We start from the raw sequence: 18,508 nt of genomic DNA, 5'->3' as shown, positions 1-18,508 counted from the left end.
TCAAAAAAAAAAAAAACGGGAGGAGCCATAATCCAACAGCAGATAGAATTTTCTGACTGGCAGTGTGGCGAGTCCTAGAATAAACATGTGAAGACAGTGGCCATACTTTTCTCTAAGAAGTCTTATGAAAGAAATCCACTTCAAGTAGATTCAGTAACCCATTCCAGAGCAGAGACATGAACTGGCCGGTAGATGGCTACAGGGACAGGGAGGTGGGACCATCCATGGATCATGTGGACCATGTCCACAGCTTTTCTGACAGGAGCATGGTGTCTTAGGCCTCTGGACACAGCACAAGTCTGATTCTCTTAGCCCCCGATTTCATCTTCCTGTTAGGATCCCTTCCTAATAGGTCAATAGGAAGATGACTCTATCCATCAAGCTTGACTGGGGAAAGGGAGGAGTTTTTTGTTTTTTGTTTTTTTGTGTGTCTGAGTCTCACTCTGTCGTCCAGGCTGGAGTGCACAGCCACCGCAGCCTCCACCTGCTGGACTCAGGTGATCCTTCCATCTTAGCCTTCCAAGTAGCTGGCACTACAGGCACATACATACCTCCATGCCCAGCTAGTTTTTTAATCTGTTGTGCAGACAAGGTCTCACTAAGTTGCCCAGGCTGGTCTCGAAGCCCTGAGCTCAGGCAGTCTTCTCACCTCCACCTCCCAAGGTGCTGGGATTATAGGCATGAGCTACTGTGCCCGGTGGAAGGAGTTTATAGAACAGCAAAAATGGTTTATCACTGAGAAGCTTCTGCTGTCCAGGTGCTTTCGCCATGTGGGCATGGGGTGGGGAACTTGCTGCATCGAGGCACCCTGGAGATGAGGCAGGAGGTGAAAGCTGGCCAGGATGCAAGGTCCCCAAGTCTCTTGTCCCCCTCTCCCTAGTTCACGCTCAGAGATTCGCCTAGGCCGCTCAGAGAGCCTCAAGGGCCGGGAAGAGATGAAACGGTCTCGAAAGGGGGAGAATGTGCCCCGCTCTCGCAGTGATGTTGACATGGATGCTGCTGCTGAAGCTACTCGCCTCCACCAGTCGGCCTCATCCTCTGCTTCTAGCCTCTCCACCAGGTGGGCAGGGCTCCAATGGCTCTATCCCTGGACATCTTGGGAGAGGGCAATGATAGAGGGTTGCTGAGAGTTAACATTCTCCTCCACAGGTCTCTTGAGAACCCAACACCTCCCTTCACCCCCAAAATGGGCCGCAGGTGGGTGATGGGCACAGTGGTTCCTCTGTTCAGATGTCCCATCCATGTTCAGTTGCTTTCCCCCACCCCAAGGGGCTGCCTGGCTTGCATCTCCTCTTAGTGGCCCTCTGGTTTCCCAAGTGCATGGGCAAGCAGGTTGGGCAGGAAAGGGAGGGCTGTGTGTGAGCTCTTCCTCCTCAGTGAAGCTGAGCTACCTGTTTTCCCCAGGAGCATTGAGTCCCCCAGCTTGGGGTTCTGCACAGACACCCTCCTTCCCCACCTCCTGGAGGATGATCTGGGCCAGCTGTCTGATCTGGAGCCTGAGCCAGATGCCCAAAACTGGCAGCACACAGTGGGCAAGGACGTGGTGGCTGGGCTAACCCAGAGGGAGATTGACCGGCAGGAGGTCATCAATGGTAAGAATGTGCTCCGCTCCCCCTCCACTCACTCGTGTGTAGGAGTAGGTTCAGAGGCCCCCAGACACTGAGGGCGGCCAAGAGGTATGTAGGTTGGGGGCCCCTGCAGGCAAGACCAGGTCTGTGTTTCCTGTTGCTGTGAGTTCATCTTAGGTCTAGCCCTTGGGGTGAGAGAAAACTTGCTGGAAGATCTGAAGCCAGCCCTCCAGTCCCAGAAGTAGCATGGTGTGGAACCAGGGCAGCGAGTCTAGACATGTGCTGATCTGCTTGCTCCCTGGCTTTCCACCACCACTCAGAGCTATTTGTGACGGAGGCTTCCCACCTGCGCATACTCCGTGTGCTGGACCTGATCTTCTACCAGCGCATGAAGAAGGAGAACCTGATGCCGCGGGAAGAGCTGGCCCGGCTCTTTCCCAACCTGCCTGAGCTCATCGAGATTCACAGTAAGGAACCGGTGCTCTCTAAACTCCTCTGCTGGCCTTTGGCCTCCTGCCCAGACCTCCCTGAGTCAATAACCCTTACAGTCCTCCTTGGTGAGAGAAAGATTGATGGACAACCTGAAACTGGCACTCCAGTCACCCCAAAAGTAAATGGTTTCCAGACCCTTCCCCAGAGCACTGTTGTCAAAAGTCCCTTTACCCTGTCACAAAGGGGCTGACGGTTGGGGGCTCGAGTGCAGGCATTCTGTTTCTTCTCTTCTCACCCCAGATTCCTGGTGTGAAGCCATGAAGAAGCTCCGGGAGGAGGGCCCCATCATCAAAGAGATCAGTGACCTCATGCTGGCTCGGGTATGGCTCCAGATGTTCCCTCTTGGCAAGGAGATTGGAGGAGGCAGGATCCCGTTACCCAAGGCTAGGGAATTTGGCAGAGGAAGGGACAGGTAGGGGATGGCCCTGACAGAGGTGTGGCGCCCTGGCCAATGTCTTTCTGTCTTTCCGCCTCTTCAGTTTGATGGTCCTGCCCGAGAGGAGCTTCAGCAAGTGGCTGCACAGTTCTGTTCCTATCAGTCAATAGCCCTGGAGCTGATCAAGACCAAGCAGCGCAAGGAGAGCCGGTTCCAGCTGTTCATGCAGGTATATCCTTGGCCCCACCTCAGCCTTCTCTCTCTGCATCAGGTTCACCAAAGATCTCCCCGACTTCTCTCCTGGCCCCAGGCCCCCTGTCCACAGTGACCCCCTCCACCCATCCACACCCTGCCCCACGCCAGCTCTTGAGAAGTGCTGGTTCACTCTAGGTAAAGAAATTACTGCTCGGCTCATTGACAGGAACGCTGGATTTACAGTCAGAGCCTGGCTTACCAACTCCAGTCCCAGTGCACAGGATGGGTCTCCGTGCCCTTGTCTCTAAAATAGCAGTGATACCAGTCCTTTTGTTTTGACCATATCCCTTCCTTGGGTTGGTATCTCCCTGCTGTCGACCCTTCCCCAAGTATTTAAGGAAGAAGCTGCCACCACTGTTTCTAGGTATCCATCTGGGGTTAGGACCTGCTTGGCATTTTTGTCTCCCTCTTGGCCCTGAGCCCTAAGCCAGCTCCCAACCGTAAGTTGACATCTCCCCTGCCATCTAGGAGGCCGAGAGCCATCCTCAGTGTCGGCGGCTGCAACTGCGAGACCTCATCATCTCCGAGATGCAGCGGCTCACCAAGTACCCACTGCTGCTGGAGAGCATCATCAAGCACACAGAGGGTAGGGCGTGGCAAGGTGCTAGCACCAGGGGCAGCAAACACTCAGGCTGGCACTCAGGGGCACCTGTTTCCCTGGATGATCGTGGTCTCACACCAGGAGCCATGGCTGGATTTCAGCCCCATTCATGCCCTGCAGTGTACAAGACACAACCTATGTGGTCACACTCGAGGAATAGCAGACCAGGCTGAACAAGAGGTCTGGCCCAGCATTGTCACTGATGCTGGGATCCTGGGCATCTTTCACTACCTGCGAATTTGGGACATTGGAGTTAGGAAAGAGAGGCCTTAGAACCTCAGCCTGATTTGGACAGGCTTTCTAGAGGCATCGTTGTTGCCATTACCCACAGCCTCTGTCCCACCACCTGTAGGGTTGGTTGTGGTCTAGGCAGGAATTCCCAAGAGTGGCCTGAAACCTGAGGATGCTCCACAAAGGCTGACCTTGCCACTCGAGGTCCTCATGGTAGGTAGGCACGGTGGCTTGCCTTCATCCATGCCTGCTGGTTGAGGCCAGCCAGTCATTGTGGTTAGACATAGGCAGGTAGTAGTACTCTGTGATGGACTTCTCAGGCAGGAGTCCTACCACCTCCTTTGTCCTGTTTGACAGGTGGCACCTCTGAGCATGAGAAGCTCTGCCGGGCCCGGGACCAGTGCCGGGAGATTCTCAAGTACGTGAATGAAGCGGTGAAGCAGACGGAGAACCGGCACCGTTTAGAGGGCTACCAGAAACGCCTAGATGCCACTGCCCTGGAGAGGGCCAGCAATCCCCTGGCAGCAGAGTTCAAGGTAGGAGACAGAGGCTGCAGCATGGGCAGCCCTTCACACACACTTTTTGGGCACCCTTAGGACAGAGCTCCGGTCAGGCCTGGAGCCTCCAAGGCAATAGATGTGGTCCTATGTGCAATAGGGTGGCACAAGGGAGCCTGGGAAGACACACATGCTCTTATCATTGTCACTCTGTCCCTTCATGGACAAGGGCAGACAGCCCCACCTAGTAAAGACGAGATGTTAGAACAGCCCTAGATGTTAGAACACCCCATGCTGGGTGCGATGGGGCTGGAGGTAGAGTGGCGATCATTCAGGTGGGGGGCACTTGCAGGCATGGGCAGGAAGAGTAGAATCGGGTCATCTCAAGAAGATTGACAGCATGCAGCAGGGGTGGCTGGAAGACCAAGCCAGAGCCATCAGTATGTTCCCCAGCATAGCACATGGCATGTGAGTTGCCTTTCCACTTATCTGTATTCCCCAAGAGAACGTAAAGGAAAGGAATGTTCCTTGTTCACCACTGAATCCCAGCATCTTAGCACAATGTCTGGCACACAGGGGGTTCTTGAATGAGGATGATGTCTCCTTAACAGAGCCTGGATCTTACCACCAGAAAGATGATCCATGAGGGACCCTTGACCTGGAGGATCAGCAAGGATAAGACCCTGGGTATGTGCCAGGGACTGGGAATAAAAGGAGCCTGCAGGGGGTGGGCTTCCCCTGGCTTCTCCCCTCTGTTTCCCAAACCCTGGAACCTGTTGTCCTGAAGGGGTAGGAAGGTGACCAGGGAGGGCACACAGCTAGGGGTGACAGTTGAGAGCTAGGGGTGCAGTTGAGAGCTCCTTAAGCACGACATGGGGGCAGTAACAGAGCGGAGTGGGGGTCACAATTCCCAAGGCTTCCTAGACCCTCTGCAAGCCTCCACCCCCACTGTGCTAGTGAGGCCTCAGTGGCACCGAGGAATGCCTCACTGCCTCCACACCCTCCCAGATCTCCACGTGCTGCTGCTGGACGACCTCCTGGTGCTGCTGCAGAAACAAGATGAGAAGCTGCTGCTGAAGTGCCACAGCAAGACCGCCGTGGGCGCCTCAGACAGCAAGCAGACCTTCAGCCCCGTGCTCAAGCTTAACGCTGTGCTTATCCGCTCCGTGGCCACAGGTACCCGGGGAGCTGGTCCCAGCAGGCCTGGGGCTCTGGGGCCGTGATCACTGTTGACTCATATCCTGCAAGCACTGGGTGATGTAGGGCCAGCCTGGGGCCTTGCAAAACTTACCTGTCCGCCTGTGTTCCGTTCCTCCTCTCCTGACCCAGTCTAAGCAGGAGGTCCAGGATGGAGCTGGGATGAAGGTAGCATGGGAACCAGGATAGGATGGACAACCTGCAGCGGGGGTGCTCAGCCCTCAGGGACAGCACTGGTTTGGCTGGGATGTGGACATCCAAGGTGGGCTAAGAGTGTCTTCCCAGTCTTGGGAAGAGTGAGAGTGGGCAGGGTGAGTAGGACAAGCCTTCCTGCTGTAAGAGTGGTGGATGGAGCTTGAGTGCAAAAGACGAAGAACCTGTGGTGCAGAGCCAGGTCCAGGGGACAGAGGCATTTCAGTCAGAAGTGAGTATGTGTGAGAAAAGGAGCAAGAGGCAGATGACCGAATTCTCTGGGCTCACTTTCTCCATCTATAAGATGAGCGTGATACCTACCCTTCTTCTTAGGGGGATCAAAAGGGATGATGGGTATGAAAATGTTTTGTAAACCTTAAGAACCATATAACCACTTCTCTTAGTAGAGCAGGACAAGAATGGGGTGGCCATGATAGATGACACTAAGGGTCCCAGAATTTCCTTTGTCCCTTTTATAAGTGGGTCCCAAGTGGTTCTGATCAACCAGATCTATCTTGTGCTACATTGTTCATCCATGTTGAGGGTTAGGGCTTTGGATCCTCACTCTTACCCTGGCCCGGACTGCGATCACACCTGCCACCCCCAGTATAGACCCTTCTGTCTTCCTTTGCACACAGATAAACGGGCCTTTTTCATCATCTGTACCTCCAAGTTGGGTCCCCCCCAGATCTATGAGCTGGTTGCATTGACGTCATCAGACAAGAACACGTGAGAATTGATTGAAGGGTCGCCCATAACTACCATCCCCTTGGGACCAGGGTGGTGGGTATAAGGATGCTGGACAGTGAGCCAGGGCCGGGCTCCAGAGGCGTTCTTGGATGGGGAGTAGGGAAGGGAAGTGGCAGGTAGGACAGGCACAGAGAAGTTGAGGGGTCCTCACCCCTGTCCCTGTAGCCAGGCCTGCTTTGGGGAGAACCAGCTCCCAAATCTCTACCACTACCTCTGCTTCTTTCCTCCCTTCCCCATAGCATATGTTTGGTCCACGCACCCTTCTCAGGTGTTTGCCTCCTCTCAGCCCGTGCTCCCCTCAACACCAGCTGCCAGAAGTGGTATGGCACAGTGGAAAGACAGGTTGAGACAGACAGTTTTCTCAGCCTTAGAGTTTTCATCTGTAAAATGGGGATAATGCTGCCTCTTAGAGAGTTATTTTGAAAGAGAAAACATACAGAACACTTAGCACAGAGCATAACAAAGGGTTCAGAAGGTTAGTGTCCAGTATTTGGTACCCCTAGTAACATAACCCCCAGGGAGCACCAGTGAGGATTGTGAAGGGCAGTGGGAACCCACCAGGCAGCAAGTCCTCAGGGCAGAGCGTGGAGAAGGGCCTGGAAGCTCTGGAGCAGTGGTATGTGCCATGGTTTTGTTCTCACCACAGTCCTCTCTGTTCCTGCCGAGCAACAGATGGATGGAGCTCTTAGAAGAGGTCGTGCGGAATGCCACCAGGCATCCCGGAACTGCCCCAACGCCTATACTCCCCCCGCCCCCAGGACCCCAGGAGCCTGCACCCCAGGGCACCACACCCAGCAGGTGCAGTGCTCAACCCTCCAGGCCCCACACCATCCTTACTCCACACTGCCTGTTTCCTGCAGCTTCTCAGCCCTTTGCCCCCAGGGTGGACAGCCTCAGCTAGGAATGGCTAGTGGGAAATAGGCGGCTACAGCTCCTGCAGATGGAGGAGCATGCCCCCACCTCCCACCTCCTGCCCCTGTCTGCTCCACCTGGCTGGGTTGGGAGAGTAGAGCAGGGGACCAGAGAGGCTTGGCCAGAGCCCACTCTCCCCTGTTTCCAGCCAGACCAGGCAGGTGATAAGCCTGACCCTTCCCTCCTCGGGTCCCTCTCCTTTGTTGCCCATCCTAATCTGGGAGTCCAGGAAGTGAGTTTTGTGCCATCTCACCTGTGGGTGGCTTCTTCCCTCAGGGTAGACCTGGATGACTCAGAAGTGTTCCACAGTGAGCCAGAACCTGAGGAGTTGCCTGGAGGTAAATCATCAAACTGTCCTGTGGGAGCCAGCCCAGGCCATTGTAGGTACAGGTTAGGTGTGGGTGGGGTGAAACATGAGGTTTCAGTAAAGAGTAGGGAAGAACCAGGGTGAGAAAGGAAGCCGACTGAACAGATTTAAGAGTGTCAACTAGCTCACTTGGCCGCAGATTCCCACGTGGCCTCTAGGTGGCAGTGTTAGCAGTGGAGGAAGAGGAGGGGCCTGGTGGAGTCCAAGTGCAACTAGCAGTTACCCCCTTCAACCATAGTTACTTTAGGAGAGCGAGATGTGTCTGAGACTATGGAAATAGGAGAACCTGAAGGGCTTAAGATGCACTTGCTTGGATGGGATGGGTGGGACCTCAAACAATTCTCATTTTTTGAAAGTGTTTATGTGAAACAATTTAAGGTCTTAGGTTTAGAGAGGAATCTTGGGCTCCCTGGGTAAGTCCTTCCTCGCTGTCACCTCCTCCAGGTCTCTGTCCTAGTGTCCCCTTTGCCTACCCTGTTTGATACTGTAGTCAGTACTCCCCCATCCTGCTCTATTTTTTCTTCTTTCCCGTAGAACTTATCACCTTCTAAGAACCTATGTAATTGACTTATTATTTAATATTATTTCTCTGTGTCCCTGCAGTAGAATGTAAGCTCCATGTAGGCAGGGGGTGGTCTTTATTTTGTTTACTGATGTATGCCAAGAGCCTGGGACAGTGCCTGGCCATCAGGTGCCCAATAAACACTTGTAGAATGAATCAGTCGGTGTCCCGGCCCCTTGGTTGCACATAAGGTCTCCCATACATGCCCTCCTCCTTTCCCTGCCTGGCATTCTCCTCTCATCCACAACAGGCACTAGGCCCCAGCAGAGGGCCCAAGGGAAGCACCCAGTGCCACTGGAAGACCCTGAGCAGGAGGGCAGCATAGAGGAGGAGGAGCTGGGCGTTCTGCCTCACCCTTCCGCATCCCTAGATGGAGAGAACAGGGGCATCCGGGCCCGGGACTCCATCCATCTGGCCCTCCCAGGTCCTCTGTTCATGGAAGGCCTTGCTGAGTCTGCTCTGGAGGATGGTGAGTGTCTCAAGGCTGCCATCAGTCTGCTCCCCAGTCGCATTGCCAGTGTGAGTGGAGACACCTGTACCCTCCACCTTCTCAAAGGCTCTCCCTGGCGTTCTTGGGGAGAGGTGGTTGCAGAGAGACAGGTGTCACTACCCTACCCCTCCACCCTGGGCCTGAGGCACCCCTTGGGGTGGGGGAGGGGAGCAGCACTGCTCCTGGCACGCGCACTCCACCCCTGGCCTGGCGTGCAGACCTGTGCTGGGGAGCCATCACCCTATTCCCCTCCAGTGGAGAGCCTGCGGCACCTGATCCTGTGGAGCCTGCTGCCTGCTCACACCGTGGAAACACAGGCTGTGGGGGAGCCCGAGGATGACCTGACGCCCACGCCTTCTGTCATCAGCGTCACCTCTCACCCCTGGGACCCAGGCTCCCCAGGGCAAGCTCCCACTGGGGGCAAAGGGGGCAACACCCAGCTCCCGGGGCCAGAGCGGGGCCAGCTGGAGCAAGAGGACACAGCTCTCTGTTCTCTAGAGCACCTGCCCCCAAGGACCAGAAATTCTGGGATCTGGGAGTCTCCAGAGCTGGACAGGAATCCAGCGGAAGAGGCTTCAAGCACAGAGGCGTCAGGAAGTTACAAAGTTGTGAGAAAAGGTAAAATGCATGGGCGCAACCACTGGGAGACATACTGCAGTTTTGCTGGGCGGAGGCAGGTCTTCAGGTGGCGGCTTCCTGCTGCACACTGACACCGTTCTAAGGCCTTGGAGTCACACAGCCCAGGTTTGAAGCCCTAGCTCTGCCACTTAATATCTGTGCACCTTTAGACAGAGTTTTGATCATCTCTGAACCTCATTCTGTGGCGCATGAGTACTTTTCCTTGTGCCTGAGATAAATCATTTGCCAGTAAGAGTTTCTGTTGGCGTCTTCCCTAATCTTTTGGTCCTAAGAGGTGCCCTTGTCAGGAGTCTCGGACCTGGGAAGATATGGCAGATGCATGTAGCCCTCACTCCAGACAGTAAGGGCAGTGGAGGTGGCAGCTCGGGCTGGAAGGGCTGGAGGACGAGGCTGGGAAGCATTTGGATGGAAGGGGTGTGGCAGGGAGGGCACCTCAGGTTGGGAATGCCGAGGATGGCTTTGAGACAAGAACAGCCAAGACCCACTCACAGGGAGGCTAAGGACAGGTTGTCCGGGCAGAGCAGTGAGCCCAAGGGAGGGAAGTCCCAGCACTGAGAAGAGAGGAGGGTGGCAGGAAAGGTGGCACGAAGCCAGGCAGTCTGTTGGCCAGGCAGGGACTTCCCATCCTCCCTGGGGACGTCGTCCTGCCTCCCTTCTGGTAGCATATTTTGTTCCATCTGCCCAAGTCCACCCTCTCTCCTGGGTTTCTGGAAACTGGCCTTCTCATTCTCTCTCTCTCGGTGAATTGGTGGAGAGTTCTCCACAGCTCCCTGGGATGTCATCATGTATGATCTTGTGTTCACTTTGTTCTTCCCTTTTTCTCCTCCCCCACCCCCACTTCTTTCTCCCTCACCTTTCTCCTCTCTCCCTATTCTCTTTCCCTTCCCTTGCCTTATCTTTCGGTCTCTCCTCTTGGTGGTGGTGGTGTCGGTGCAGCCGAGGTGGCAGGCAGCAAGGTTGTCCCTGCACTACCAGAGAGTGGCCAGTCAGAGCCTGAGCCACCTGAAGTGGAAGGCGGAACAAAGGCTACGGGTAACAAACTGCTCCTTGCAGCTAGACAGGCCAGGGCTGGAGTGTGGGGCTTTGGGGGGCAAACTCCTGCCTGCAGTCACACGTGCACACCCACAGACTCCCTCTGTCATCTGCAACAAGCAAAGAGGAGGATATGGGCCTGAAAACAGGGGGACAGGCTCTGTGCCATCCAGTCTAGCCTCCAGCATTAAAAGCCACCTGTCAGAGGCAGCAGAGTTAAGCGCTTGTGTTCAGTTGTAACATGGGGCGGAACAGCTTGGCTTATCCCCAGGGCCCAGTGTCCTTAAGCCATTTCCCCCATCCTAGCTACCGCTCCAGTGGCACTGTGGACACAGGCTTCATCAATTGCCTCCCAGGTTCCTCGGTGACTCTCTGAGATTCCTGCCCTATCAGAGATGTTCACATCCTTCCTCCAGCTGCCTGCGCCCCCCTTGGATGAGTCAAGGGGATGGTGACACAGATGGCAGTGGGGGTGAGGGTGGGGATGGGGTTGAAGCTCATCAACAGAACCCAAGGTGAGGAAAGGAGAGAGGGCTACCCACCTGTTCTTCACAGGGGCCTTCCCCTTGAGGCATGGGGGCCCTTCTGTTACTCCAGATGAAATGCTGCAGCCCTGCCACTTCACTCAGAGTCTCCCTTGGTGTAGACAAGTCTAAGCAAAGTGCCCTGTAGAAAGGCCCTGGGGAAGGGCTTTCAGGAGGCTGCCTGGCTGTGCACCAGCACGCCCCGAATTCACCTGTAGAGGGCTGCCCTGGCACGTCTGTCAGGCAAAGGAGCGTCGGGGAGTGGGAGGATGGCTTCCACTTCTCTGTGCCTGCCTCCCAATCTCTTTCTCTTGCCGTGGGAACAGGAAACTGCTTTTATGTCAGCATGCCAGCAGGACCCCTGGACTCAAGCACCGACCCTGCAGGGGTAGCCACAAGCCCCTCCCAGCCTGACAGCCTCCCTGCCTGGGAGACAGAGCCACCACCCCAGCTGCAGGGAGACACTGGAGATCAAAGACGCCCCAACCGCTCTTCCCCAAGCCTGGCCCTCAGGGATGTGGGCATGATCTTCCGCACCATTGAGCAGCTTACCCTCAAGCTCAACAGGCTCAAGGTGAGGGGAAAGGACTTGGGTCCCTGCAGGCCTCTGTCCCTCACCCCAGACTATACCCTGAAGTGGGGTGTCTTCACATGAGCCCTAGATTCTGTCCTGGACCAGGGCTCTCCCTCAGCCTACCCAGCCTCCCTGAAACCACAGCCCTGTCCCCAGCAGAGGTCAGAGTGTGACCCATACCTCCTATTCCCCCATGACTTCAGGACATGGAGTTGGCCCACAGAGAGCTGCTCAAGTCTCTCGGGGGAGAGTCGTCGGGAGGCACCACGCCTGTGGGCAGTCTCCACACAGAAGCAGCCCGATGGACAGAAGGTGCTCTCTTGCCTTCAGCTAAGGAAACCTCTGAGCCCAGGAACAGCCAGGAGCTGAGGCCCTGCCCTGAAGATGGTAAGTGAAGCCATGGGGAGGAGACCACCAGGGAGTGTGAGAGGTGGTGGCTCTGGCGTCCCCTTAGGGTAACTTGTTTGTTCCTTCAGCCTCAGAAAGGGATGATTTTAGGGAAGTCCCGTAGAAGCTCTCCTTCCCTCTCCTCTCCCCTCGCCCCCCAGTGGGAAGTTTTGATTGAACCCTATTTTTCCTCATGCTGTGGAGGTGACAAGGCCAGGGGAAGCCTGGCCTCACACTGAAGACCTGCTCTTATTAAGGGGTTTAGAACCATATCGGGTGAGCCAGGGACGCGGCTATGTTCTAACTCAGGAAGACAAGACACATACCTACTGAGATGGGGGGCCTGGGGGCTGACAAAGTGGGGTTCAGTAGACAGCCCTTTTCAAGCCACACCAGAAACTAGGCTTTCTGGGGGCAATGGATAACACTGAAGGACAAAATATGTGGAAGGGGTTCACTCAGGCACAGTTCCTCACCGTCGTCATCACCCCACAGGCTCTCATACCCCCTTGGAAGACAGCACAGCAGATGTGACCACATCACCAGGACCATAATCAAATCCTCTGCATCCCCACTCCTCCAGGAACTGGCCTGAGACAGGGGCACAGGATGGGGAGACCCCACACTTCCCCCATGCAAGAGGCAATTGGGGAAACTGAGATCCAGCCGAGGCCTGAGGGAGACCCGCATGTTGCTTGGTCTGCTCAGACCAGAGTCAGGTTATGTGTCTTCCCCCCCAGCCCAGCCCTCCAAGGCCTGATGTCTCCTAAGCATGCTGACCGCATTGTAAGGCCCTGGTCTGCCCTCGCCCCACACATGTGTCTGTGTGTGCCCCTGAACATGCCACGTCTTCAGACATGCGAGAGAAGGGAGGAGGCTTCTGTGTAAATGCACTTTCTTCCTCCCCCTCCTCTCAGGGCCCCAGGAGAGCTAGGTGCCTCCCTCCTTCTTGTCACTTTGGTTCCCTATAAATATGTATGTATTGTATGTGCGTCTTTGCTTTTGTAAATAAGTTGGACCTTTCTGTTTCTGTTCCTGGAGTGCTGGTGGCAGTTCCAGAAGGGACTGCTAAGGGAGAAGGTGGTAACTTGTATCTCCTAGTCAATAGCCCAGCTCCAGGGTCGGGGCCTGAAAGGGGAGTCAGACCTGTGTATCCCTGTCCCCCTGAGTGGGGAGGTCTCTGGCTTCCAGTCCCACCTGGCACCCTGTTTTGCAGGGTGCTGAGCCCTTCCCCTTCCTAGGACTTGTCATCTTCCCAAGATGGGGACCGCAGGGAATTGTTACCCCACCTGAGTCTAACCCTCCCCACCCCAACCCTGTAGAAAACCAATGTAGCAGGTACAGCGCTGAAGACTGGGCCCAGGAGGTGGGGTGGGGATCTGAGAGCACCCAGGACCATCCGAGGGGCCACCAGCAATGGCCTCCCCCACATCCTCACCCCACACCCCATGAATAGAATATACACACTGTGCTGGGTGTATATATACATATATATATATAAATATATATAATATATATAAAATATAGATATGAAAATGACTGTTTTGCTGTTAAGATAATGTATACTCCTATTTTCTTCCTTTCATGGTTAAGATTTTTTTTTAAGAAAAGTTAAATATTCTTCAATTGTGCTGGTGTGTGTGTGATTCTTGGAACCGCTTTTTTAAAAACTTTGATGGTTGCTTCTGTGGGACTGGTTAGGATTGGATGTAGGAACCCAAGGAAGCCTCCAAGGCTTCAGCTGCACGCTCACCAGACTAGGTTGAACAGACTTGCTAGCCAATGGAGAAAACATGAAAAGACACTGAACTCAGTCTCAACACATGCACACATGCACTCACACACACACACATGTACATATGGGGCAGTGGACCCAGGGTCAAGAGGTCTCACAAGCTGTCCTCAGTGAGTTTCAAGACTTTGCAAAATATAAGGTGGGTGGCTATCTCAGGCTTGGCTGGTCCCTGTCACCATCGTCCTTCCATCCTCCCACAGGTGCAGTCACATTGCCTCGGGCTCTTGGCATTCACTGTTGGATCAAGTGACAAACTCCCTTTCAGCCCTAAGTATCTGCTGCTTCATTTCTCACCTCTCGTGATACCAGGCTCTGTCCTCACATGCTTACAGTCTCATTGGGCATCAGAACCGATGTAGGCGTCATCGTGAGGAGGTGTAGGAATGACAATGAGGCTGCCAGGGGTCCCTGAGCTTTACAGGACAGGGGCAGGGGTCACAGCAGAAGCTGGGGTGATTGATCATCACCAAGCAAGCACCTTAACGTGTTCAAGTGTTGCCTTTGTCAGGTCCCTCAGCACCTTCTCGAAAGTGGCCTTTGTGCATTTTCTTTAGCTGAGCCTCCCCTCTCCTCCAGGCTAACCAGACAGGCAGAAGGGGCGCGCTGTGCTCAATCCCTTTACCCCACCTACTCCCACTCTCCTCTCCCATAGCTTGTGCATGTCACTTATTGATCCTGGCCCAAGTCTTTCTGAGGGCAAACCCTGGCGTAAGGCGCATCTCCTGGGGAACACTGGGGCAGTGTCTTGCTTGAGCAAGCAAGAGCCAGTCCCTGGGAAGTGGAAGAGCAATGCCCCTAGCTAGCTGATGCCCAGAGACCGGAACCAGAAAGCGATTCAGACCATCCCTTTCCTGCCTGTTCTGGCCATGCAGCATGAACAGACTCAGAAACCAAATGTAGCAGGCACAGCACTTTGATGGTTTCCAAACACCTCAGAAGTACCGCAACAGACTGTTATTGGTCCGAGCTCTCCCCAGGAGGTCAGCCCACACAGGCATGGGTGTGCTTCTGTAGCCTGAGTCTCAGGCAAGCGGGGGAGGGGACTAAGTGGGCGGAGCTATGGCCTCCTCCTCCTTAAGCTTGGCCTTGATGGGGTCCCTGGGCAGCATCAGCTCCTGGATCATGGTGTAGGCAGGACACTGCGGAGCAAAGCAGTTTTTCTGAAAGAGGAAAAGGAAGGCTGACAGTTGACGAGAGGAATGGAGATCAGTCCTCTAGGAGAAAAAACGTACTGGGCAGAATGGGTTAGGAACTAGGGACATGGAGAAAAGACAGTGGCTAAGACTGCTGACCCCACAGTAAGGAATGGGGGTTACACTGGCATTTAAAACCAAAAAAAAGGGTGTGGTAGGTGGCTCTCGCCTGTAGTCCTAACACTTTGAGAGGCAGAAACAAGAGGATTGCCTGAATCCAAGGATTTGAGACCAGCATGGGCAACTTGGCGAGACCTTGTCTCTATAATAAATAATAAAAAGCCAAGTGTGGTGGTGCACACCTGTGATTCCACCTACTTAAAAGGTTGAGCAGAAGGATCACCTGAGCCCTGCAAAGCATGCCACTGCACGCCAGACTGGGCAACAGAGGGAAACTCCTAGTTAAAAAACAAAAACAAAAAAAAAGGATCGGGGAAACCACAACTACAGACCTTCCTTCAAAATGGGGAGAGAAAAGCTGCCAGAAACAGCAACAGGAAAGAGTGGAGGGGACTTACTGCCAGGGACAGCCACAGCAGCCCCACTGGACCCTTGGCCACACTCTTGGCCTTGGAGAACTGCACCTGGTACTGCACTGCGGCCAGGAAACCCTCCAGCCCCACTTCTGTGATGCGGTTTCCTAGCAGAAGGCCAGACAGGATGCCTCTATGCCATGGGCCTCACTAAAGCCTGACACCCTCAGCTCAGCAGCCCAGCCTCTCCGGCTCTCCACCCAACTCCCTGGCTCAGGCCCATCCTTCCCTGCCTGGCCCTTCACCCAGCTCTGCCTCCTCCCTTGTCTGGCTTCCCCTCACCATTTTTCCTCTCTGAGCTCCCCTGTCCCCAACTCCCCTCACAGCTCTATCCCTGTCCTCAGTTTCCCTCCTGTGCATCACTTTCTGAGCCTTGGCAAGAAGGCCTGGACAGCACAATGCCGGGCAATGGGAGAACCAGGTCTGCCCAGGGAGTTGGGGCAGGCACACTTCCAGCAGGATGGGCTCCAGACAGCCTCGCGGCAGAAGGGCAGGAAGGTTGGCAAACATACGGAGAAGGTTGAGGTGCAATAGGACCTTGTTCCCTGGCAAGAACACCTTCCCATCTCGATGCTCCACTGGCTCCAGGAGAGGGTTGACCACCTCAGTGGCTTCCACAGCCAGCTGCTAAAGCAAAACACTAGTTGCAGTGGAGGAAGAGGAACCATCAACAGACCATTCATTCACTCAACATACATGTTTTGAATGCAGGCTATATCCAAGCTTTGTCCTAGATGCTGGGGATGCAAAGACAAATAAACCCGGGCCCTTGAAAAGCTCCTCGGTGGGGGGGAGCCTAAAGGTGAAAGTGGCGTGGTCTAGTGTGACCACAAGCAGATAGATAGAAGGAAGCTCAGAGCACGCTGGGAGCGTGGAGGAGAGACATTAAGCCCAGGCCAGGAGCCAGGAACAGCCATCTGGAGGAGGTGCCTTATGAGCTGACCGGTTTTGGGAAGTCTATGGACACTCAAATGAAGATGAGGGAAAGATGTTCCAGGCAAAGAAAATGGCAGGTGCAAAGGCAGGCTGGAGGTGCAAGACAGCTCGCTACATCCGGGTCTTACTAGTGCTTCCTAATGGCTGCCACAATAAAGAGAATGGACTAGAGGAAGGTGGTAAGAAATTGTGATGAGAAACAGCCTGATCAAGTCAGGGGCAGAGGCAAGAGTGGGAATTGAAAGGAAACCCCGCCCCTCCCTCCATCTTAACTTCCTCTCTTGTAAGATCTTGTCTTGGGTGCCAGAGAAGAGCCCTGGAACAGGAGGGGCCTTTCCTTGCCTGGGGGTTATGTTGGGAAGGGAGGGGATCTCCTTCTCATGGAGAAAAATACAGAGAGACAGACTCTCGGGCAGCTGGCAGAACTGAAGGGAGGGGAAGGGTGGGCGCTATGGAGGGAGCCCAGGAAGATTTCCAAAGCAAGAGCAGGTTGACCCAAGTTAAAAGGGTGATGGGAGAATCGGGGCAAAGGAGAAAGCACAGGGGGGTGAGGCGGCCATGACCTGACAAATGCCCTGCCTTCCTCAGGAGCTGCTGAGAGTGGCCAGAGAACACACTGTGTTCCTGTGCACCTGTCCCAGCACCCCAACAATGGATGGAGGAGTGAGGGCGAACTGAGGGCCTCTGGGAATGAACCGAGTTGGGACCGTGGTCAATAAACAAGGAAAGGTGGGGGGTTGCCCGAGTCAGAAGGGGGAGTGGAGCACAGAGCCCAATATGCCCTCAGCAAACCCAGGCCGGGGAGATGGGGCTTAGGACAGGTGACTGGGACAGGTGCGGAGGACAAAACATGGAGACCGGTGGCTGCTGCCACAGCACAGGGCTGGAGAGCCTGGGGACCAGTGCACTTGGGCCACCTGGAGACCCCACCTGTCCTCACCTCAGACTCTAGGAGTAAGCTGCGCTTCTCCCTGCTCCCAGTCTTGGTCCCCTTCACCTTGCTGAGCTTCTGCTCGGGGATGGTCACCTCTGGGGGCAGAAGAGGAGCCAGGATGCACAGTGCACACTTCCGGCGGCACCCAGGCTCCCAGAGAGAATGGTTGAGGTGAGGCAGAAAGACCACCTGAGGGCTGCAATAGAAATGGCTTCGGGGGCCCCAGTGACGGGGGTGGACTCCTTGTCTGAGGACAGAGCCACAAGGGTCCAGCCCCAAGAAAGGGGGTATGGGGAGGGGTGGGGCAGGATGTCTGGGCCAGGTGGAGCTCTCCACATCATCCCGCGAGAAGGAAGTCGGGCCCAAAGACAGGAACTGCCCAGGGCAGCCTCCTGCACCCCTCCCAATGCACCTCGGGAAGGTACCGCAGGAATGACACTTACTCCCCTTGCCTGCCTTGCTGGTGTCTTCTTTCTTTGGGGTTCCTTGCGTGGGCGACTGCCCAGACCCTGATTTCTCCTCTTTCTTGACCAGTTCCTGGGGAGGGTGTGAGAAGAGATGAAAGTCCCACCTCCCCCGGGGATGAGATGGGTACAGGGAGTGGTTGGGGTGAGGACCCTGGACCTGTGTGACCTTCAACGGTCCCACTTGGCTCCCTCCCCCCATGCCCACCTGCCCACCCAGCACCCCTGTGCCCTCCGCAGCACACCTACCCCTGGTTTCTCCTTCCTCTTGCCCAGGCCCTTGGGGGTCTTCGGCGTCTGTGTCTTGTCTGTCTTATCCACAAGTGCACTGTTGCTGACCCCTGCAATCTGACTCTTCTCACGGTCCATTTTGAAGTCCCCATGTCGAGAGGAGGAGGGCTATGCTCACAAAAGGGAGGGAGTGGGGGAAGAAGACAGAGCCCCTTCCTCAGTGGGGGCATGGGGGTGGCTGTTGCACGCCTGGGTAGCAGTCAGGCTGACAGCACCCTCCACCCACCTCCCTGCCTTGATGTTAAAATAATTTGGATGGGACTCCTCTGGGGTGAGGTGCTGTTGGGAAGAAATTGCAGAAGGACCTGGGTGGGGACGAGCTGAGGGGCGAGGAGGGAGGCTCAGACTCTCACATTAAGGGAGAAAATAGTAGCTAGTTTCTCTTGAGCTAAGTGCCAGCAGTCCATCACACAAATTAAGTCCATTAATCCTCTCAACAACCCTATGGAATAGGTACAAATAGCCTCATTTACAAGGTCACAAACGGAGACGGGGATGAGCCGGATTTCAAGTCCAGGTGCCCTAAATCTAGTGTCCGAAATGTCTCTTTACCAATAATACACCCTGCAATTACAGCCCACCCCCACAGGGGCTTCGCAAACATTTGTCAGATCTGCGCACAAGTCGGTGGGAAAGGCAGCCACGACACAGGGGGAAAGGATGGCGCTTCGACGGCGCGGCCAGTCCCGAAAAGCGGACTGAGGGGCAGGCCGGGC

The 18,508-nt window shown here is 55.1% G+C and overlaps 2 protein-coding genes across 2 annotated transcripts in view; one reads left to right on the top strand and one right to left on the bottom strand.

Moving 5' to 3' along the window:
- The first annotated feature begins 886 nt into the window (after nt 1-886).
- Nucleotides 887-13,277, top strand: ARHGEF11 (Rho guanine nucleotide exchange factor 11). Its single transcript, XM_021708442.1, has 19 exons — nt 887-1,060; nt 1,150-1,197; nt 1,405-1,592; nt 1,889-2,035; nt 2,301-2,380; nt 2,540-2,665; nt 3,160-3,277; nt 3,881-4,059; nt 4,632-4,707; nt 5,029-5,196; nt 6,048-6,138; nt 6,832-6,957; nt 7,348-7,409; nt 8,251-8,469; nt 8,746-9,108; nt 10,066-10,161; nt 11,012-11,259; nt 11,463-11,646; nt 12,142-13,277. Exons 1-19 carry the CDS (start codon nt 936-938, stop codon nt 12,198-12,200), a joined length of 2,703 nt encoding a protein of 900 aa, XP_021564117.1. The 5' UTR covers nt 887-935; the 3' UTR covers nt 12,201-13,277.
- Nucleotides 13,278-14,351: 1,074 nt separating this feature from the next.
- The window catches only part of LRRC71 (leucine rich repeat containing 71), a 9,331-nt gene continuing 5,174 nt past the window's right edge, over nt 14,352-18,508 (bottom strand). The window contains exons 6-12 of the mRNA XM_021708433.1: nt 18,374-18,458; nt 17,751-17,900; nt 17,481-17,574; nt 17,044-17,132; nt 15,680-15,791; nt 15,153-15,274; nt 14,352-14,601 (exon numbers count right to left, since the gene is read on the bottom strand). Of these exons, the coding sequence (XP_021564108.1) occupies nt 14,485-14,601; nt 15,153-15,274; nt 15,680-15,791; nt 17,044-17,132; nt 17,481-17,574; nt 17,751-17,900; nt 18,374-18,458 (769 nt within the window). The 3' untranslated portion in view covers nt 14,352-14,484. The remainder of the gene's footprint in view (nt 14,602-15,152; nt 15,275-15,679; nt 15,792-17,043; nt 17,133-17,480; nt 17,575-17,750; nt 17,901-18,373; nt 18,459-18,508) is intronic.

Source organism: Carlito syrichta, unplaced genomic scaffold (assembly GCF_000164805.1).
Source record: "Carlito syrichta isolate Samal-C Ts95f unplaced genomic scaffold, Tarsius_syrichta-2.0.1 Scaffold136919, whole genome shotgun sequence".
Classification (NCBI taxonomy): Eukaryota; Metazoa; Chordata; class Mammalia; order Primates; family Tarsiidae; genus Carlito; species Carlito syrichta.
This window is presented reverse-complemented; position numbering and strand designations above follow the sequence as displayed.